The 23185-nt window shown below is 46.6% G+C and overlaps 1 protein-coding gene across 2 annotated transcripts; it reads right to left on the minus strand.

The window, feature by feature from the left end:
* Positions 1-1086: 1086 nt before the first annotated feature.
* IRF4 (interferon regulatory factor 4) lies at positions 1087-16638 on the minus strand. 2 transcript variants are annotated; one of them, XM_002199511.7, is made up of 9 exons: positions 16521-16638; positions 14651-14945; positions 13979-14165; positions 13119-13207; positions 12420-12561; positions 10551-10658; positions 8847-9200; positions 4861-4973; positions 1087-2924 (listed from the first exon to the last, which is right to left on the minus strand). In XM_002199511.7, the coding sequence occupies exons 2-9, from the start codon at positions 14852-14854 to the stop codon at positions 2781-2783; spliced, it is 1341 nt and encodes a 446-aa protein (XP_002199547.5). In that variant the 5' UTR covers positions 14855-14945; positions 16521-16638; the 3' UTR covers positions 1087-2780. The 2 variants fall into 2 exon arrangements, with proteins under 2 accessions (XP_002199547.5, XP_072780195.1); XM_072924094.1 differs by lacking the exon at positions 16521-16638 and having other exon boundaries at positions 2636-2924; positions 14651-15334.
* Between the last annotated feature and the right edge of the window lie 6547 nt (positions 16639-23185).

Consider the following 23185-nt stretch of genomic DNA (forward strand, 5'->3'; position numbering starts at 1 on the left):
TTTACAATGCCACTGAAAACATAACAGGAAGGAAGTAGACCTCAGAAACTATAAACAGAATTTAACAGAGGTAGGAAGTACCTCAAATGCTTTCACATAGTGACTGTAAAAAAAATACTGAAAGGAGAAAATGTTTCTTGTTTGCTTTTTGGTTTTTCCCAGCTTTAGGTATTCATAGTTATTTTGAACAGTAAGAAATGGTCACAAAAGTAAATACAGCTTTAAGTTGCAAAACAATGTATGGTACAAATAATAGCCTGATTTTCCTTCCATTCACCCCCCTGCACCATTCCTCCAAGCAAGCTGTGTTTGGCCAGAAATTAGATGGTGTTCTTTCTCTCCCTCGCTCCCTCTCTCCCCACAGCTGCTGGCTTTAAATTATGCTACTTCAAGGAAAATAATTAAAAGTGCATTCCAAAGCAAAGAACTATAATGCACCTTGATATTTAATAGGAGTCTGCACAAAAAGAGAAAATATTCTCCCCTCAATCTTCATATGCTTTACAGATATTGTAACTGTATTGCTCTGTAAGCTCTTGCACACAAAAACCCCTCTCAGGACCCTGATTTCCAACAAAGAGGGGCTACCTGGTAAACTCCCTCCTATTTGCAACTTCACTACTTCAGTTCACTTTACCATCCTCCTTCTCACTGTTTCCTAGCTTTATGCACTTTAAAGTGTACTGGAAACTCCTAACAATCAGGAACTAAGTGGCAGTCAGAGGATCCCCGCATGCTGGGCTGGGCAGGAGAGTACCAGCCTAGTCCCCAGCCCCAGAAGTCCTGGAGGGGCAGGGACAGAGCATGGCAGCACCAGCTCCCCAGCTGCAGGGGCTCTGCTGCACTGTTCATGGACCTGGAAACCAACAGCCGAAGGGGAACCTCCCTATTTTCCCTTTTTCTGCTACCTGTGGCTAATATTGCAGACATTTCCGTAAGCAAAAATCCTTACCTTTTGACCTTTGCCTGCACTTTTGGCTCAGAACAGAGTTCCCCATAGACAGCCAGCAGCACTGCCCAGGTTCACAGTGCAGAACCACAGGTGTTAGATTTGTCCCACTATGAAAACAATACATACGCACCCAGTTGGTAGGGAAATAGAAATTTATTCCAAGACGTGAGCTGAAGCAATGAGCATATGAAGCAACAACCACTAGAAAAAAAGTGAAAAACACATCAAATATTTGTATTGTACCCGTTAAGTTTGAACACAAAAGTCCCTTTCAGTAAATGTATGCACAGGACAAAAGCACATGCAAAAAATCTCAGATGGTCACCTAGAGCATTGCTTTTAATGTCTAAGAAAGAGGTCTCCTCTACAAAAATGTTTAAGCCAGGAAAAAAAAACCCTTCAAGTAACAAAGTAGAAATGATGTGTTCATTCTGCTTGGCACTGTGGAGAAGGAGGGGGATAATATATCCCAAAAAAGTATGCATCTTTAAGATGTATAAATTCAAAGTCCTAACACAAGTCTGCTGCCAGACCAAGTACCGTTTTTTCTTCCTCATTTAGGAAGTCAAGTGAAGTATGTCTGCTAAGCACAGGGGAATCATGGAGTGAAAGCTGCTAAGACCACATGGTCTGCCTGCCAGCAAGGAAACTTCACTGACACACACACACCCAACACACCTCTTTGTCTCTCTAACAGCACCCTACCACTGGAAACTGCAAACTGCATCAAATCCTGCGAACATTCAAACAAGTATTTCCTTGACTGCCTTAGTACAGAAGGCCAAGTGCTGCTCACCTTGAGCTCTCCCTTCACATTCATTTCAGTACCACTGGAAGAAAGCTGCAAGTGCACACAAACAGCAGAGTTGGCTCTGTGTAAGTCAGAGGTGGTGGCTATTTTAACCTGGCTTATGTATGTGACATCAGAAAGGGGTAGCTGGACCATTTCTGTGCTATTTGCAAGCTTTGCCAACTTAATTCTAACACATACATATATACATACATATATATGTGTATGTATAATGCATGCATCGGAGCTTACAATTATAAGAAAAATGCAATTTATTTATAAACCTGCTCTTCGGGACTCTAAAATCTTAGCGGCTAATCCACTAAATTCACAGGTAACATGAGTTGAACGGTCACTTTTCTTAACACAGTACCATAAATGCATTACTTTAGAGACTGCTATCATGGAGGCTAATCCAATAACAACAATGGCAGCAACAAAATTCCTTATCAGGACAAGTGTCAGTCAGGCATTAAAAAAATATGTCTCTGAAGAATTGCATTGTTTTCAAAAAATACACTGAAATATTCTATACAAGAATATAGGCATCACACTTATGAATCTAAATTTATAACCACTTACATGTATCAGCTATTCTCAATAAACCATCTACATTTGCTACCCACCTACAGTAGCTACAGTTTCAAACTGGGAACACTGCAAATTTATGAACTTTCCCTGAGATCAGTAATCCAAAATAAATAGCCCTGCAAAGGTAACAGTGTAAACTCTGGATTTAAGTCTTCGGTAAGGATCAGTCCTCAAAAGCCAAGAAAAACATTAAGCAAACGTAAACAAAGCAATCATTTTGTCAGTTTCGAGTTAATTCTCAGCGACAGTGGAGCCCCATGCGAGACGTAGCATCCAAATGTTGAAGACCCGTCAATTTTATTGTACAATACAGTTGTTCTAGTTGCCTATCATTGTACCACTGAACGCGTCCAGCAGGGATTGTGGATCTCCAAATCGTGACCCAGATCTGCTCTTCCACTCTGCACAATCTTTACAGTGCCTTTAAAACCACTCCTCCTGAGGTTCTTACTCTTGAATAGAGGAATGGCGAATAGATCTGTGATAATCCTCTGGACTAGTCACAAGTTCTGGCAAATCATAGCCTCTCAGCAGATGTCCACTGTTTTGTTGAGCAAAGTAATACAGCTGCCTGGCAAACATTGGTTCAACCTTAAGAACAGACAAAATGTTAATCAGACATGTGACAAAATTTCACGCTCCTCATCTTAGTTATTCAGGGTGGTTTTAATTTAAAAACAAGATGGGGCAGAACAGTTCTGCTTACCAGAATGGGAATACAATTTCAGTGGTTTCACTAATCTCTGTTTTAAACTAGGTCTTGCCTAGCCTAGCCTAGCTCTGCTGCCAAGCGTCTCACTACCTGCACACACTCCTTACCTTCACCACTTTATTATAAGGGACTGTAACAGTGATGAATGATGTATCAAAAATTGCAGTCCCTTAGCAGCCCCAGGCTGTGAGCAATGCCCACAGAACACACATGCCCATGGCTGCTTCAAGTGTTTAAACATATGTTGAACATGCCAAAAGTCTTGTTTGTACTGCAAAGTACTTTGAGAACTTAACTTGAAATGTTGGAGCCCTCAGGTAGGCTGAGATATGTCACCAAATGACTGTGTCTGAAGTTAGATTTCAACCTAACATCAAGGTTACTCTTGTTTCTGTTCATTCAAGCTCTGATGAGGAATTTGTTCAACCACCAAGTGGGATTTGTATGAGTTAACACTGCCTTCACTTCTGTCTCTTCAGAAACCACCACTCCGTCTCAGGGCTTTGGGCTCTGACTGTAAATATTTGAGCTGAACACTGAGAACAAAGACCTGAAGCTCTCCTTACTTCCAGTGGAGAACAGGCTGGATAACACTTGTCCACAACCCTCTCCTGCTGGCCAGCCAATCCCTCCATGTTAAAAGACACAGGCATTGTTTTGGAGGAAATAAATGCCATGGTGGAGATGGGAAGGCAGTGGGACAGGTGCCCCAGGCAGCTTCCAGTGCATAACTGTTTGGTGGGATGGTAGAGCCCCACCAGCCCACAAGTCAGGACAGATCGAGAGGATGAGCAGATTCAGCAGTTGGCAAAGGGGAAGCAAAGCTCCGGAAAGAGCAGGAGGTACAGCTTCACAGAGAAGATACCAGGACAAGAAATTGATATGGGAGCTGGAGAGAGAATGCTGCAAAGCAGTGATGGAAAGCTGGAAAGCCAAAATAAGAATGGGGAAAAGTTGAATGAGAGTCAGGGATGGGCAACCATCTCTAACCAGTCATTGCACAGCTCAGGATGGGTTTGTGAGCTTCTCAACTTCCACCCCAGAGACCTGCCAGGCAGCAGTGTGGCAGCACAAAAGCAACACAGCTAAGCAAAGGCCACAGCTTATGGCAGAAGGCTGACTTGGCACACATCCTGCTACTGAAGGGGCTTTTGAAAAATGTAAAATATGCTGGTTTTCTTCTCAAGGATGCAGCAAGCTAAGCCCTGCCACTAATTACCACCTCTCTTGTGGTTTTATGGGCCAATTCAGAAAGTACCTGGTATCAGTCTGCACCATCACCCTCTCTCTGAGAGCATCCCAAAACAACAGCTTTGAGTGTGTGTGAACTGAGGTCAGTCAGCCCATGAGCCTGACAGCTACTGAACCCTGAAGCTGCACAGGCAGCCCTTGCATCCCATTAAGGGCTGAGGCCCTTGAGATGAAGGCTGGGGTTCTGGGGCACCTTCAGGTTCAGTGGCTGTAAAAGCACCACATCCTGCAGTGGCCAGGTGGCCCAAGCAGCTGCACAACTGGGCTGGTGGTGATAACAACACGGCCCAGCATTTCCAGGTACATTTTCAGCTTTAGATGGGGTTTGCAACAGATCACAAATGACATGCTCTGTAGAGAGGGAAAATCAGGTGCTCTGCCCTACTGCGGGCTTCCAGTCAGTCCTTAGCAGATCTGGGGATTAAACCTTGCTCTGGAAAGTGCTGCATTGTCAACAATTTCCTACCTCCCTCATAATCTACATGAGACACAAAAAGCCTGACTGGCAGATTCATATCCTCCAAGGAGTGTGTTTGTTTTCGGTAAGGCAGAAATCCTACTTACATGGGCTGTAATTAGTTTCCTCTGCCTCTGTGGATCTGGAAATTCCTCCCCAAAGCACAGAGTGACCTGATATCTCGGCAGAGGACGTCCATGGTGAGCAAAGTCTTGCAGGTCTGGGAAGAGAGAAAGTACCATGCTGTGGAATAATCATGGGAGACTGGCAAGCACCACACAGTTACTCACTCACTCTCTCCACCAGCATGGGAGAGAAAAACAAAATGGCAAAAGGAAAAAAAAATGTGGGATGAGATAAAGACAATTTAATGTGTAAAAAGAAACAAACAAAGAAGACAAAACAAAGAAAAACAAGTGATGGAAAAAGCAATCACTCGTGACCAGCTGACCTACACACAGCCAGTGCCCAAGCAACAGCAACCTCTGGCCACTTCCCCCATGCCCTGTTTTACTGCAGAATTCAAGGTCATATGGAATGGAATATCCCTCAGCTGGGATGGTTGAAGGGACTGTGCCCCTTCCCAGACTCTGAGGGCAGAATGAGACAAGGAGAAAGCCTTGACATCGTGCTTGCACTGTTCAATATCAGCTAAAATGTCCCTGTGTTATCAGCACTGTTTCGGTCACAAATCCAAACCACAGCACCACAAGGACCGCTATGAAGAAAATTAACCCTCCTGCAGTCAAAACCAGTACAGGCCAGTAAGACAGACTTTGTGGAATGTCTTGGAGCACAGTGGAGAAGATAAAGTAACTCCAGGGGTTGATGAGAGAGGTCAGGAAAAAGGCAAAAGGTCTGACAAGACACTGAGTTTGGAGACCTTCCCTCGGATCAGGGGGAGCTGGTTACAACACTGCAACTTTTCTGTTTGCTTTGTCTCACAATTGATTTCATATGCACAAACCACGATATCTTCCAGTTAGTACTTCTATGGGAGCCCGACTGCAGAACCCCTGGAGCAGACATTGCTGCTACCATCCAAGGGAGCCATTCAAGCAGACACACAAGAGCAGCACTGAAATGTTTTGGTAGTGCCAGAGACACAAAATACTGCCAGGCACAAAAATTAGCCATAGCCAGACTGTGACAGAGGTAAGGTCACTGTCACACTGAGATAAGGAAGGGGAAAGAGCTCCACTTCAGCCATGTCCTGAGCCAGCAAAAAGAGCTTTCTGTGTCTTCTGTGCCCCTGCACTCTCTTTGCCAACCCATAACGTTGTTCAAAGTGAAATGATGAATCATTATTATTCTAATAGTCAGTGCCCCTATGAAAAGTAGCAGGGGAGGCCTTTATAAGGTATTCCCACTCAGACCAAAATCTCCTGTGTTGTGGACCAAATGTTGTGGTTTTGACACTGCATTTCCATCCAGAAAAGAGAAAATTCAATCTAACACAATATCCTTGCTAAAGCATGTGTTAAGTGCTGTGTTTCTACATAGCTGATAGGTAAATATTCCATTTTAATTTATAACCCTGTTCATGCATTCTGGGAAAAGCTGCAATTAATACTAAAGCCAATGCAGTATAATGAAGCACCCTCTGTGCTATAGAGGGAAAGGAGAGCCTTTGAACTTGACATGACAAATGCATCTTTTCCCAAAATACACCCCTACCATTCCTACTCTAACTGCAAGCTTTTCAGACCAACATGTGGATTCAGTGGCTATCACAATAGCATCCCAACCCTGGCTTGGACTACTACTCTTACTGAAAGGCCCAGTAAAGCAAGTAAAACAATGGGCAGCTCACTTAAAACATGGAGTAAAATTTAGCTTTCCCCAGAGTCTCCTCAAAAAAACCTGAAATGTGCCATGAGCTCTCTAGGGATAAGGCAAGAAAGAAGAGATATTTTCCATGGGACTCTGCTTCCCTCTGTGCAGCTACAGGACAAGGAAGGATGATCCACCCAAGGCAAATCCAGCTGATGTAAAACTTCTTTCAGCTTCCTCTTTCCCTTGTTTTACCTGACCTCAGCAATTCTCCAAATCCTGAATGCCTGTGGGAGTGCCCATAGCACAGACCTGGAGAAGAAAGCCCTTGCTTTCACAACACCAGGATAATCATGGTTTGAGTTCAGCCCTGTACCTCTCCAAAACCTTCCCCTCGCTCCATCTTCTTTTCCAGGCCCAAGTGCATCATCCAGCACCCAAGGGATGTGCCTCCCATGTGCCTCCCCAAACATTTCCCACCTCCTGATCCTCCTGCTCCAGTTGCCACTCCTTCCATCCCACCAACCATTCTCTGGCTGCCACCCTCACACTCCAAGCTCTCTTCCTCTGTTCTACTCTCCACCCAGCCGAATTTACAACCATTACAATGCATTTATCTCTCTCCACAGAGACATTCCCCTGGTTTCTGGTTTATTGCCCCATTTTAGCTTTCTCAGCAGCAGAGGCTTCTCAGCACAGTCCCCCATGCTCCAGTGCAGTTTGCATTGTAGGGTTCAGCTCCTCAGTGGTTTCCCAAGAGCTGTGGTTGGTTCAAAGCAGTTCTGCATCTGTCCCTTTCTCTGCTGCTCATGATTTCCCTCCCTGGCAGAGATCATCTGCCTCTCTTCCCAGGGGAGTCCCAGTTTCCCAGCACAGGGGAATCCCTGAGCTCACTTGCAGGCTGGGACCTCAGCACATTCAATTAACACAGCAGATGTGTCAGGCCCATGGCAAGTCACTTCCAAACTTCACTGAGCACCATCACATGCAAAAACTCGCTTTGCACACGCCACAGACTGTGACTGCAACCACACACTTGGGTTTGCACAGGCACTGGTGCATAAGTAATTTAGGAGGGTGAAAAATAACTATTGCTTGAGCTTATCTTTGGGGTTAAGTATCTAAAAAGAGATGCCCTGTCAATCATTTGGAAGAACCCAGAGCACATCTAAAACCACCTGAGAAAAGGGAAAGGGATTTCCAAAACCATCACCAGGCACAGAATTATACATCTTTAAATTAGCATGTGATTGAAGCCCAACCCAATGCCTGACCTCAAATTCCCCTTTCTAACTGTCAATTCTCATATCTGTATAAGATTTCTCTCTTTAAATGCATTTTTTTCTTGTCTGTTTCTCTAGGACAGCGTATCAACCTTGGAATATAAAGTATGCTAAAACTGATTATTTGGATTTCATTTGTTGGGTTTTTTTTAAATTTTGCAAGGCATTATTCCCCTAAGAGTGTCATGCCAGTGCTGTTGCCCTGTTCTAGTAGGAAAACACACCAAACCATAGCCACTTAGTTTACCTCTAAGTGATGCCAGAAACATTCAGAAAGGGCCAATATCTATCCCTGCAGTCCAAGCTGTCCTCTAGGACAGTGACTACCTCTCACCAGTTTCTATGGGTGGACAGCTCTCCTCTCTCCACCTGTGCAGGTCTGCTGGGAAGTGGGGTTGAAGCTTTGCCCCTTCCCTTCACGGGCCCTAAGGAGAAAACCCTGTCCTAAAGCACTCCCCTGCTCTACCTTGTGCAAAATGAGACCTTTCCAGAGAGCTCTGGTGAGGTATGCACCTCCTTGCTCACAATATTAGGCAGTCCTGAAATTCCAGAGTTTGTGAAATCCTTCTGAATCCCTAGATATCTTTTAGACACTGACACAGACTGAAAAGAAGGCTTGCTACTGAAATTTGTGTACTCAGGCTTGCTCTGGGTCAAACTGAGAGGAGTGCAGGTGCAGACCACAGACCTGTTCATGACTTAGACTAGCAAATCCAACATGAGGATCCAGTTTTCTGTGTCAATTTATGGAAAAACTATTTTGCTAGGTTCATCCTTATGCTTCATATAGGAATATGAGAGATTGGGTGTCACCAGCTGAGCCTCAGTTGACTCCTGCTGGTCTGTGCAGGGGCATTGGATGTCCAGGAGCAGAAATTTATAGGATTACTCAGGATTCAAGCACCGCTTGGCTGCATTTGCCCAGAAGTGTCAAGGGGCTATTCTCACTTTAATGAAAAGAGCCCTCCCATAAAGCTGATTTGGACAGTGACTAGGTGACATTTCCAAAAGGGTATCAAAGCCATAGTGGGAATTACCTGCTAAAAACTGCTGAGTATCAAAGAGCTTGCACGTTTGGTCCCGCTCCAGCTTGTTGGGTCGGTCACTGCAGAGCATCATAGGCCCATCCCAGTAGATCCTGCTTTGGCAAAGTCTCTTAGCGTAGAGGCCATCAGGTGCCATCCATAGAATTACTCCTCGCTCCAGGTGGCTCAGCAGTTTTTCTATGTTCTTCCTCTGGCCATTATCCTCTGGATAAGGGAATATAACTTGGTCCAGGCTGCTGACCTCATAGCTTTGCCCGTGGGATATCCTACAGCCTTCAGGACTGGAAGTTGTCACCTCCTTCACCAGTATTTCACGGTAATATAAGCAGATGTGGAGTCGGCAGTCTACAAGGAGAAACAAGCAGACAAACAAAAAACAATAACTGTGATAAATTAGTATGGATGTTCTCTGTTTCAGATCTGTGCTAAGGCCAAGAAACAAGTTTGCATAAGATTTCTGAGCCCAGTGGTCAGCACCACCCAGAATGTCATATTAGTAAAAAAAATAAAAATAATATAAATACTAATTTTTTTGGGACACAGTAGCATTAATGCTCTCTCATCTTATTAAAACGATTACTGACGCGTGGGAATTCAGTAGCAACTAAAATCCCACAAACTTCACATTTCCATTTAAAAGGGAAAATATGCCCAGAAAAAGTTGATGTTGGTCACATTTTCCAAGTTCACGTCACAATTAAACCCACCAGCTCAGTGCACTTCCTCAGATTTAACAAGGAAGTAGCTGTGTTTCCCCCCAGACTTTGCATAGAAAAGGCTTCTGCACAGGGGACCTGCAAACTTGCACTCAGCTGCCTGGAGAGAAGCAACTGCTGGCTCCAGCTCCAACAGGGCTGTACCCAAAATCCCCTGCCTTGCTTTCAAATGGCCATTTGGTCTACTTGGCTGACTCCTACAAATTTGCACAGCACTGAAAATACATATATATATATATATATACATACATATATATAGTATATACACGTGTGTACAATGCATGTTCACATACACACACAAAGAAACACAAATCTCCACACCCACACTGACCCTGTCTCAGGAGAACAATCCCACTTAAGAAACCCACCAAGCAGCACTTTACAGGTCTATCCATTATTTCTGTGAAAAGCATATTCCCACACCTTTTCCCAGAATTACTTAGAAAGCTCCCCAGCATCCAGACATCTGTAAGCCTGGCTGAAATAACTTCCCTTTTCTTTCCTGAATGTATTTTTTTCTTTTTTTTTTTTTTTCCCCACCAGGAATAGCAAAGCAGAGCAAAGCCAGACAGCTCCAACAGGAGCATTACAAGCACTACCAGTTCTGGGGGGGGGGTGGGGGGGTGGTCCTCCCAAATGAAAACCTGAGCCTTAAGTCACTGACACTCCTAAATTGCCAGACTCCCCTGGGAAGGTCTGATTTGGAGTCTCACCAACATAACCCAGCACTAACACCACAAGCCAGTGAAGCACTTCCATAAGGTTTAATCACCTCCATCCCTTGGAGCTGGGGTTGGAAGTGCTTAAGTATCCTGGAAAACAGACTTACAACCATCCACCCAAATTCATTCATTAAAGAGGTTTCTTTTTTTTCCTTCTTTTTTCCTTTCATCTGAAAGGAGAGATGGTGCCTGGGCGAGCCAGAAGTGGGAGTCTCTTGTCAAGCTCCCCAGGAAGCCTGGGGGGTTATGGACCTTACCTGACAGAGCGAGGGCTTCACCAGACCTTATGCTTGGCTCAATCGGGATGCCAGGAGTCTGGGACTCAGGAGGAGCACAAGCATAAAAGGTTCCTGTCACCTGACAACCTGTTTTCACAAACAAAAGTCAGTGACAGAGGCCTAAATCCTAAAGGAAAAGTTAGGGCAGAGATCACAGCAATGCAAAAGTGAGTTTTCCTGGGCCCCAACAGGCACTCTTTCTCTTTTCCCTTCTTCTTAAAAAGGTCTTATTTCCCAATTCCTCCACGTAGGCCAACTCTGCCTATCACTCCAGATGTTACCTGGACTATATTTTCAATTGGGTCTGCATGAGATAATCCCTTAGTGTTTCTATATTCCCCCGATCCTTTTCCTTGCTTAACATGTTATTCCATTAGAGATAATAATTTACATTTTTAACTAGACTACAGTGCCCTTAAAAGTCACCTGCATGAAACAATTCCTATTTCCAAAAAATATTAATGATGGGTATAACAATAAAGCTGGGATTAACACTGTTTAAATGTAGGTGAAGAAAAATGTGCAGCAGAAGACTATTAGGGTTTTATTAGCAGAACTATTTAGAACTACTAAACTGTTCCAACAGATGCCTTTGGGTAAGTGGATTATATCATGGACAACTGATGTTTTTCCTCTGTTTCTTAATGCCAGTAAAAGTCTTTGGAGGAAGATGCAAGTGACTTGCAGACAAGAACGCATTACCTTTCCCAGTGGCAGAATTCACCACAATCAGGAGCTGGAGCAACAGGGATAAAAAACACCCACCATCTCTTGATGCATTTTATAGCCCAGTGATAAACACAATATCAACCACTAACAACTGCCTACAAATTCAGCAAAGTATCCAAATGTGTTTAAGTGCTGCAGAGAATGTACTTGAGGGCAGAGCTCATTCTGCTTGCTACCCTCATTTTTTTGTTATCAAATAACTCAACTAGAAAGCAATACATTCTGCCTAATAATTCCAATATACTGCCAGAAAAAGTTGCAGTGCACTAAGTATTTACTTTTTAGCAGATCCAAAGATTTCTCTGCATGAAAATTGGGGAGAGCTGTCGTCTGAAAATATAGCACCTACACTAAGGGTCCTTTCTTGCTCCACATCCTGTCCTGCCCTTCTGAAGCAGGTACTTCTCACAAAGCAAATGCCTGCATCCTCAGGTGAGTTACCCTGCAAGGGTCTACAGCACACTGTTCCCTTTCTCTTACGTTTTATTCCCTGCAATTTCAGCACTGCTGATTTTCATAATTTGGGCTTTTTCCTACAGATGCAGAGCTTGGAAAGCCGTGATTGTGTTAGGCTCTGGTACTGTGAGATCTTTGGGGAAGGAAACATTCCTTTATTCTGTTTCTGCTGTACCAGCCCCAAGAGAATCTCAGTCCATGACAAGTTGTCCCACTGCCACAGCACTAAAATAAAGTAATAATTCCAGCTTTCCTCTAGGGAGAATAATGTCAGTCTAACCCACAAGGCTAGAGGGAAAACCTCACTGGTGTATGCCTCCAAAAGTCCAAAATCAGAGAGAAAAGCTAAAGAACATATGTTCCCATTTGGGGTTTTTGTGAGGGCTGGTTGCCTTCTTTATTGCTCAGGGCTTTTGAGACAGCTGAGGACTTTTGGGGGCTGATTTCTATCAATGCAGAGAACTGCATGGCCCACACACCACACATACAGTGGCAGTGAATGCAAGAGCCAGGACAAAGGTGGCTCCCTTTCAAGGGAGCCCAGCACTCCTCCCCATTCACATCTGTTAATTCCAATCAAAGCCACAAATAATAAGCCTGAGGAATGTGAGGTTCCTCCAGGTGGCCAGCCTCAGCAAGCAGCCCTAAACAGGGGCTTCTTACCATTTTCACAGCCGGGCCCTTGCCAGTGATGCCCGCGAGCGGCGAAGGGGATACTGGCACACTGGTACGGAATGTCAGGATGTGGCTGCTCCGGGGCAAACTCCCTCCAGTTCCGTTCATGGGGCATCATGTAGTTCGGTACCTATTCGATTTAATGAGGTATTCTTTTAGTAGGCAGTGTCAGAACTAATGTTATGCATTGCATCAACTTTCTCATCTCAGCTCCTTGATTTTCCCTGCCAAAGCCCGTGGAGGTCTGAGCTGTGCCCAGGCTACGCGGATGGCACTTGGCCACCACCACCAATGAGGCTTTCAAATGAGTTTCTCACCACTGGTGTAAATAATAAGTGGAGTGGAATAACAAAAGGCAGTCAAAGTACTGTTGGTAAATGTCTGCTTGAAAGAGCAAGGCTTCATTGGGTGCTCACATTCTGGCACCGACAGAATGGCAGGGCATTAGGAACTGTCGTCCAACAGAAAAGAGCTATTACTCCGGGATAAACAACACCAAGGGAAAGCAATTGCCCTGTAGCCTCATCTGACATTAGAAAAGTTGCTTCTCAATTTCTCAGTTCTCATAATAAAGTTTCTTCACAGGGAGAACCTGAGAGCCCCGCCAGCAAGGACAGACACAGCACAGAAATTGTGCTGCTCAGTGTAGAGGCACCAAATAAGAAAAACACTCAACTAATGCCATACCTGGGATGGTAGTGCAGTGTAAGGAGATGTTATTGGAAAGGGATGGTTCATCATTAATGGCTGCTCCTCCATGCTGATCTGTTTTGCACCTGAGGGATGAAAATAAATTATTCCACATCTTAAGGAAATCTGAAATCAGCACAATAAAGGCAAATCCATACAACCTGCCACAGAACAGAGAGAGGACCAAAATGCCTTCCAGCGCCCACTTGGGACTGGATTCCTGGCTCCAGTTGCAGTCAGGTCTGGGAGGCATTCTGTGCCTCTGGGCTCTGCAGTGCCCCACAGCACAGTGTGTCCCAGCCTAGTGCACAAAGATGCCAAACCTTCGCCTCTCACAGGCCCTGCCTGGCACCAGGGTCTTCATGGAGAGCAGGCATTGCCCTGCCCCTGCCCTGGAGGCTGAAGGCTGGGCATCCCTCACTCACAGCTCTTTCCACTCAAGTCAGTTTGCTTACTGTCTTCCCCAAAATTGCTCTTCCCTGTATTCAGAACCTAGATCCAGCATGCATTTTTTTTTTTTTTCTGCCCGTCCCTTGAGCCTCCTGCTTGGCTCTCACTACACAGAACTGGCAGAGAGGCTCCAGCTAAAAGAGCAATTCCTCCAGTGATGTGCAGGCGCCTGTCTGCATCTTCCTGCAGGGGCTCCCTTTCAGTGCTCCAACTCAAATGCCAGCAGTCCTCCCACAGACACAGCCTCTAAAGTCACCAGAACAAGCTGCACTTGAGCCCTCATTTTGGTCCCTTAAAAGACTTACAAAGGCTGCAGGGCCATTCCAGAAAAGCACACTTCAGTCCTCATATCCTTGCAATGAGACATTTTCACATTCACATTATACAGGGAATTTGAGATGCTTTACCTTTTTTGGCTCCTTCTGGCACTATTCTGTACACTTTATAGGGATCTGAGATGTCCAGCTGGCTTCTCTCCACCAGTTCTTCAAAGTCATTGCTCTTGTTCAAAGCACACCTTAATCTTGTCTTCCAGGTAGGGGGATCTGGTTTATCAATGCCCTCTCTGAACTTTCCTTTAAAAAGAGCCCAAGCCTGGAAACATTTCAGATAATCAAAAGAGCAGGAAAATGGGAAAAAAAAAAAAAAAAAAAAAAAGGAGAAAAAAAAGAAAGAAAAGAATCAAGTACAAAGCACAATGCTTGAAACAGCATATGTGTGTGTGCTTACATATGCATGAATTGTTCATGAACTTACTCCCTACAAGTTAAGGCTAAAAAATAGCAGCATGGTAAGGTACAAAAAACTGTTTAGTGGGCAAAAGAAAGGGGAATGAATGTGGAAACAGATGTGCTGAGGTCCCAGAAGCATTTAGCTCCCCGTAGTGAACTGTGGAAGGGTGGGCTGTCCCGCAAACACAGGGACACCAGGGCACAGCCTGCTCCACCTGCCAGGCAGTGTCCAGCAGCAGCCAACCAGCAGAAACAGCCTGCTGAGGCAGGTGGCAAGGATGAGATGGTGAGGGGCATCCCTCCTGCCTTGCCAGTGCTCCACAATCCTAAGCCCAGGCTGAGCCTTACCTTGAAGAGGGCGGCGTCCTCCTCCCGGTTGTAGTCCTGCTTGCCAGCGTGCTTCCAGGGGATGCGGAAGATGCTCTTCTCGTCGTTCTCCCACACCAGCCCAGGGTACTTGCCACTGTCTATCTGGTCGATCAGCCACTGGCGGAGTTTCCCATTGCCACAGCTCACTGAGTTCATCCCGCACTCGCCCGGCTCCAAGTTCATGCCACTCGTGTCACAGGTTGGGCAGGGGGTTTTGGAGTGCCCCACTAAGCTGACCTCTCCACACACGTCCAAGCACCGGCTCTCTGGGAGGCTGCGGAGGAGGGGCAAATGGGCAGGATGTGGGGAGAGGCAAACCCACAGGTTAAGTGCTGGGCTAAGTCCGCACCAGCGGTGCCCAGACCCTGATGCCACACACACCGCACCAAACAGCAGCCACGGCACGCAGCGAGGCCCTGGGGCCCCGGGAAACACGGTACAGAGCCTCAGGAAACTGGGCACAGCCCCCCCACAGCTCTCCCCAGGCACTGCCTGTGCTGCAGGCTTCGACAGACTTCCCCCTGTCCCAATACTGTTTTGCATGAACAGACATTGGTCGTTGAAATTTTTATTGTGACTTAAGGCACAACTCCCTTGTCCTGCTGAGAGTTCAACTGGGAGTTTACTTTTTAACCAAAGGAGGAAAAAATTGCATTAAAATAGACTTGCATATGATCGTGCACATATGTGCTATCAGACATATCACGCACACGATCCGGAGGGCTTCACACGCAGTTATGGTTTATATGGCATCTATCTATAACACCAAAGTAGCTTTCACAAGCTCACTTCAGCAAGACACACTGGAACACATGATGTCCTATACATAACTACCCCTCCAACTGCTCCCAGCACGCACACATAGCAACATTCAAATCTACACACTGCATATACCTAAAAGTGGAAAGACAGCAACCCACAGAGCCCGGCATAAGGGCACTTATGTCCCCAGGAACGTGGGAGCTCGCAGCCCCCCACACAGAGCCCTATAGCTGCGCGCAGAGGCGCAGGCGTGCACGGGAGAGCGGCGCGGCTCCGCAGGGATGGGCACCCTCTGGGAAGGTGCCAACTCCAGGACACCGGCACCAGGGATGGGGACCTGGCGTCAGGTTTGTCTCACCGATCTGGAAAATGCTTGAATGCCCGAAATCCTTGTTCGGTGGGTTCCCACTCCAACCCCCTATTACATTTAACAAAATTAAGGGATTCCTCACCAGGAATATTTGCCTCTACCCACGGGGAGCCTTTCCGAGACCCTTGCCAGACAGGCGCACACTACTGTGGGCAGGTGGGCAGCACGCTCCACGCCCCTTGCACGCCTCCGCAGGGGCAGCATCCCTCCGGACACCAAAGCCAGTGCCCGGCATCTCCCTTGCACATGGTGCGTCTGGGGGGATGGGACACGCTCGGGACCACGGCTCCCCAGCCCGCAGCCCGTAGGAGTCCGTGGGAAGACCCCAAAAAAGTCGCTTTCCCTCCTTTCACTGTGCACGAAGCGGATCCCTGCCAGATATTCCCGCGACCCTCCCGATAATAGCGGGAACCGGCCGGGCTGGGAACCGGTGTGCGCCTTCACCTCAGGAGCAGATAACGGGCGGGTTTTATTTCTTTTGCTTTAAATTAAAGAAAAAATAGAATGGGGGGGAGGGGGCGGGAATAAAAGAGGGGGGAAATAAATAAATAATAATTTAAAAAGGCTCGCTCAGGTGCCGGCAGCCACAGGAGAAGTGCCCACCGGGGGAAACCGAGGCGCCCGCACCTCCCAGCCCGCCTCCCTGCCCGGGTGCCGCGGCGGGAGCGCTGTGCCCGGCGGGGCTGGGGGTCCCGGGGCTCGGCCGCCCTCCCTTACCTCTGTGGCGGCGCTGGGAGCGGGCAGGGGCCGCCGGCTGCCGCACGGCCGCTGAGACGGGGCGCAGAGCGACTGGGCCGGCGGCACCGGGAAGTTTCTTTATATGATGGAGGGCGTCGTACCGGGCGGGGGGGAGGCGGGCTCGGAGGTGGAGCCGGCGGAGGGGAGCGGGGACTTGGCGAGCTGGAAAACATCTGAGGCAGTGACACATACCCATTGCTGGTAAACACGCTGCGGGCGGGAGGGCGTGCAGCCCGGCGCCCTCCGCGTCCCCGCTGGGCTGGGTTTTTTTAAATCTTTACAGACAGACACACATACATAAATAGCCCAGGGAAACTCCTACCAGTGAGAGCCGGTCGGCTTTTACTGTAAAGACCTAGTTCGCTACACCCACCAGAATCGTCCTAGACGGCGCCGGCCGGGCCCCCGGGATGCTCGGAGAGACGCGGGGGCATCCGCCCACCAGCCCACGCCGTGCCTGGGGTCGGTACCCTCTGCCGGCACCCTCTGCCACCCAACCCCTCTTTGCTCGGCCCACAGAGCCGGGATCGCGGAGCGGAATGAGGCACACACCCGCCTCCTTTCCCCCAAGGCTCGGGCTGTCCCCGTCCAGCCTGCTCTGTGTTTTGCAGCCCGAAAGGTGTGAACTGGGGGGCAAGGTGGGGGGGCACTGCTCTGGAGGCAGGGAACCCCGACGGGGCGGCAGCCGCGGGAGCGGGGACAGCCACCAGTTCCGGCCGGCTGAACCCAGGGGATGCTGCCTCCTCAAAGGCCATCTTGAGGTACCAGGGCTGCAACCCGCCGGCTCGCCTGCCTTCAGAGCCTCCAGCCTTAACGTGGTGGAAGCTGGTGGATGGAGGAGCGAGCTCCGGGCTTGCTGAAAGTCTCTGTTGCCGCCCTTTGGGTTTCAGGCACGTGTGCCGCGCCACGACACTCTGGTTTTGGTCTGTTCTAACGTCCCCAGCGCACATCCATCCACATCCTCTCTGCTGCAACGTCTCAGGTCACAGAATCTGTCACCGCGCTGTGCCGCAGGTTTAGGATATTAATTGCAAATCTTCAACGCCATCTTCTGAAATTTAAATGTAATTATCGCCGCGTTTGGAGGTAGAAGTGAGAAATGCAGGCGTTTTCAGGCATTGGGTTTGTAACACACCATCCATCCTCCAAAAAAAAGCATTGGCAGGGTCAGTATGAAATCCTTTCAGTCGTGAGCCAAGGCACCTTTGGAACATTGGAATACATCTTTGATATTGGAGGTGACTGTTACCATAAATCAAGACAAGTAACCACAGCTTTACCAAAAGGTATCTGAAAGACTTTCTAAAAATCCTGTTTCAATTTGTAGGGTTAAGACTGTGCGGTACTTGGGGTGCCAGCTGTAATTTCACTAAGTATAAAACCACCTTGAAATATATCACTGTAAAAGGAACACTTCTCATGTCTTCTCTTTTGTGGTTTTTAAACCAGCAAATTCAAGACCAGGGTGAAACATGCAGATTGGATCTGCACTAGGTCAAACCCATAATGAGAAAAATAAAAACCTTTTTTTCTCAAATACTGGAAAATATTTTTTTAAAAAATAGTTTCTCGTGACCAAAGAAATCCATGTATAGATGGAGAGGTAGGTAAGTTTCATGTTAAGAGAAGATAAAGTCAGTCATAAAATCCCCAGAGAGTACCTATGTAGGAAATTACCTGGCTGGGTGGTTTGTTGCTTTGTGCAGCAAGAACTCTATCAGAAAACTATCTCCAGTTGCCTAAATGTTAGAGGAGATGATTAAAGCCAGACCCCTACATGCACACTCGGCCTTTGCAAATCAGTATTCTCATGAGTAAGACAGTCTAATCTCATTAAGTTTGCTGACTTCGTTACTCAGTGTTTCTGGACATCACCCATTTCCATTTTGGATGGCAAAAATATGCAGGACCACCATTTTGGTCTGCAAAGTAGAAAGCTCTGATCCGTAACTCAGCTGTGGTGTCCCCATTAAATGCTGCATCACTGGGTGCTTTTTGCATATCCTAAGAGACAATTCCTCCCTAACCAGCCTTGCTAGTAAAATGAACACTCCAGCACCTTACAGCCTGTTCATCCATTTCTGGTGTTTTCCACACCATTGAAGTGCCTGACTCTTCAAACCTTACCCAAAAGCCCTGCTGCCTTCATGGAAGTTTTCTCAGTTAATGACTGAAGCCCTCTTGTGAAAATGCTCTTGCTGCTGTTTAACCACGGCAGTCACTGCGGGCCCCCTCTTTTTCACACTCTTAAGGTCACACTGACTAAAGGCATGCCAGGAAAAGTGACTGTTTCTTCTCAACAGTCTCTAACAAGCCCTCAGTGCACGAAAAGATGGCTTCTGCTTTCACCAAACCCCTCTGAAGTCCCAGCTGACTCACCTGGGAATTGCACACAAGGTACAAAGGCAAAGAGAGACAGACATCATCTCAAAGCAGCTGCCAAGGGCTCTCTGAAGTGGGTCCCTACAGAAAGGGGCAGTGCAGAGCCACGGGGCACACACATTAAATGCTCTTGCACCCAGGAGTTTACTGCTCCTTTCCTTCAGGAAGGTTTCCCTTCCTCTGTGGGTACAAAGACTCTCCTGTCTCCCTAAAATACCACTGGGTGAACTCAGTCCCTAAGCCAGGGGAGCCTGTTAGAGGTATGTTGGGGACAATAAATCTGGCAGCAGAGACCTTTTGAGGACTGTGGCTTGTTCAGGGGCTCTCTCTGCACCAGAGACCGTGAAATCCCCTCAGGCATCATCTCAGGGGGAGTTCCACGGTGCAGAAGAGGAACCTGCAGAGGGGAGTGAGGGGCGCCCGCTCCGTGGCGCTGCTCCACCCTGGGCCGGGAAGGCTGCCCTGGCTGCCCTGGTTGCCCTGGCATCCATCTACGGGTGGCTCTGCTGGGAGTTTGCTCATGGGGGCAGCTCCTGGTGCTCAGTAAAGCCCTGGCCCTCTGCACTCTGGCTGCAGCCCAGAGCAGACTCACCAGTGAGCAGGAGCATGGCAGCAAGTGAGCTCCTTCTCCAGCTCTCAAGTGAACACCCTGACCAGGGCTCTTGAGGAACCCAGCAAACATCGTGCTGAAGCCCTTTGACAAATGACATTGGTAAAAGCATTTTCAGAAGTGCATTAAGCCCCTAAAAGTATTTTTGGAAAGCCCACAGCTACCTGTCTACACCTTTAGCTGCCCCAAAACCTGTTCTCTGAGATGGAGGTTGCTGGTGGCACAGGTTTCTGCCATGGGGTTTTCATTCCTCAGAAGTCCTTGCCAGTCCCTGGTTGCAAGTCCCTGTGGAATGATGTCCTCCACTGCCCAAAGCAGCAGCACAACTCAGACCCAAACAGGGGCACTGTTAAAGACTCCCAACACCACACTTCAGTCAAGAGCTCTGAGGCATGGGGTGGAGTTCAGAAGTCATTCATACATCAGAAGTATGTCTGTGGATGGAACTGAATGAATTCGGAGAGACTGTGGAAATTCAGGGCAGATTTCTGATTACTTTGGTTTATTCCAGCAAAGCACCTGCTCGATAAGCATTCTAACATGGTTCAAACAAAAACAACAAACAATTTTACGCATCTTCTATCGTAGCAATTTCAACTTCTGGTATCATATAAGCTGCCTTCTCATTTTGGAAGGGTATTTGCAGTTCTTCCATTTGAAATAGTGACTCCTAAAATGGTATTAGTCAGTTATATATTTTCCATAATACGAATTGCAGAGACATTTTTGACGACTAGAAACAAAGCAAACTGGCAAGTATAGCTATGTCTTTCAAACAGAAGAGTCTCTCAGCCCAGTTGACATTATTTTAGGTGGATTTGGTGGATGTTTTCTTTTCCTGTACTTCCCCTCTGCTTCATAGCCAAGAATATTTCAAACCAATTCCCATTAGGCTGCTTTCATGCCTCTGTACATCAGCCTGTGCACGGGACTGAAAGAGCCCTTCATCACATGTCCTCACTCCTAAGTCATTATAGAATCATGGATTCAGTTACATTGGAAAAGCCCTTTAAAATCAGCAAGTGCAACTGTTAACCTAGCACTGGCCAAGTCCACTGCAAGATAAGACAATGCCTTAACTGCAAAATCTATTTTTTAGAAAAATCTGCAAATTAACATCATATTAAGATGCTATTCTGTGGCTTTCCTTTGGAGAGAAAAAGTTGGCAAGCACATCCAACCAGTGTGGCACACAAGCAGTGTGGTGCCCTTGCCCAGAGCCCAGATGTCAGGCCAAGAGCTTGGAAACCCTGGGTTGAAACTTTCGCCTATGAAAACCAACAGCAAAATTTTTATGGACTTCCTGCTCCTCAGGCAAGGAGGCTCCTTGTCTCCTGATTGAACAACCTACCCACCTCTCCAAAGCATTTCAACCTTTGGTATTTCAGCTACTTTCATCAGCAAGCAGCAGTCCTGAATCTAGAGAAAAACAAACAAAAAAAAAAACAACAAACAAACAAACAAACAAAAAACCCTATAGGAAAACAAAAAAGATTTAAGAAGTTTTCAAATAAAAAAAAATAAGGAAAGCACCTGATGCAGGCTAGTTGAGAGCCAGTTGACCTGCTGAGAGCAACTTCTCCCTTAACTCAGATAATCTGAGATGTCAATCTCTGCAGGACAGCTACCAAGGACTGCCTGGGACTGCTGGCATGGAGGCAAGGGAATCATGGTCCTCTGCCAGTGATGTGAGGCACAGCATGGCCATGTGTCCCCTATGCCCTGGAGTAACAGGTCCAGCTCACTGTCACCTGGGAATCTTTGCTACCCTTCATCCAGTGGAAGAGGCAAATTCAAATTATAGGATTTATCTTTTTTTTTTTTTTTATTCATATCCAACCCCCTTTATTTGCAGTAAAAAGATGGGGTGACAGGTAAGAACTTCAGGCCATCAACCCACTGACCAAATTTCTTCAACTATGCTGTGTCCTCTGAGGATTTCCCATAAAGGCAGTTTACAGACTGCATTCAAAGACATCCCAAATATGATGATCATGGACAAAAAAACACCACTTACTGCAATTTGATCACAGAAGTAAGGCCAAACTAGGGATGGACTCTCACCATAGGGGAGAATTGGGACTGCTCCAGAGGAGGTACCTGATCTAAACCCGATTTATTACCAGAAAGAACAAGGTAAAGACTGAATTCCTGCCCTGGAAACATTCCATGTTTGGAGTCCGTTTCCAAACTGTGGGACACAAAAGGAGAGGGCCAGGCTGACTGTTGTGGGACAAATATAGAGCTGGTGACAGGGGTGCTGACACCTGTGCATCTTGTTTGGGATGCCCCCGGGATCTGTCTTAAATACGTTCCTCCAGCAAGGAAAAAGTGAGTTTCCAGGGAATTGGGGAGCACTGAGCACTGTGTGGCTGACACATTGTTTGATTCTTGGCACATTCGAAGCTTGTCAAGAGACTGTGACTGGATAACACTCCAAGTGCTGGACACCCTGGGACACTGTGAGAACTCCATGCCCCAGGGAAAGGAGGCTGCATATACCAATTTTATATAACCACTTTAAATACTTCAACCAGTTATTGCCAGCTTTCATACCAGCAAATGTAAGCAATGTGCTGGGTACCTTTTTTCCTAATTCAACCCCACATAATTTTCTTGGTTCAAAAGGTCAGCTTGGTTTTGTATATTGTGGGATTGAGGTTCCACTTTCACAGAAGTGAGCTGCAAGGAGCCCTGTTAAAAAAGAAAATTACTTGGAGAGGGGAGGGATTAGGGTGGCACAAGAAGAAAACTCACTTATAACTAAGCACTGAATATTAGGAAAAAGCCCACAAGATATATACTGCATATGTATCATCCATTCCGCTCCTGCTACCTAATTATCCATTAAATTTAAAACTACCTGGGGTTTCTGTCCTTTTGAACTGGATCATTTTTCTGAAAAGCAGTGCAAAGCAGGAATTAAAATGATAGAGAAAGGAACTCAGGTGGAAGCCAGCTTTGGGAAGTTCCACAAAAGTCATCGATGAGGGTGCCACTAGGATTTCCCTGCTTTAAAGAAACTGGGAGGATTGCCAGTGGCAGACTTGAGGCACAACACTGTGGAAGGAGCTTCACCATTTCAAGCATAATTCGGTTTCATCCTGTCTTGATTAGCAAGGGGTAAATCCCCAGCCCTGATTCACTGAACAGATGGTGATGACATGCAGATCGTTGTGAGAAGGAGGTGGTGACGGTCTAGCAGTTAGTTACATTCTTCTCTCTGACAGACAAAAGAGGAACCCAGAGCCCCAAAGAAAAAATACTTAATGAGCAAGTAGGGCTATAACCTAAAGTATTTAAATAAAAAGAAAAACCCATTTATCTATTGCTCTTCTTTAGGCAGCAACAAAAATAACATGCCTACATTTTTCTCTTGAGGAAAGACCTGGCTCATCATTCACAGGGGTGCAATGTGAGTTTGACTGATCTACAGGGAGTGAGCAATCAAGCCCTAAATGAATGTACGTGGTATTTCACTTTGCAAAGAAGCAGGTCAGCCCTATTAGATGTGCAGGAGAATGATTTAAAAGGAAACAAGTCTTTGTAAACAAGGATTTCGGTGGAGGGCAAGAATGGGGGATAGCGAGTCAGAATTTCTCCTGCTATCAATGGTAGTCTAGCACATACATAAACTGGTGAAGGCTTTCTA

Source organism: Taeniopygia guttata, chromosome 2 (assembly GCF_048771995.1).
Source record: "Taeniopygia guttata chromosome 2, bTaeGut7.mat, whole genome shotgun sequence".
NCBI lineage: Eukaryota > Metazoa > Chordata > Aves > Passeriformes > Estrildidae > Taeniopygia > Taeniopygia guttata.

Coding starts and splice junctions, on each gene's coding strand:
- IRF4 (XM_072924094.1), bottom strand. CDS start 15,214: ATGCAAAACAGTATTGGGACAGGGGGAAGTCTGTCGAAGCCTGCAGCA. Junction 10,659..12,419: donor AGGGCCCGGCTGTGAAAATG/GTAAGAAGCCCC, acceptor TTGTGAAAACAG/GTTGTCAGGTGACAGGAACC. Junction 9,201..10,550: donor TGAAGCCCTCGCTCTGTCAG/GTAAGGTCCATA, acceptor TTCTCCTTGTAG/ACTGCCGACTCCACATCTGC.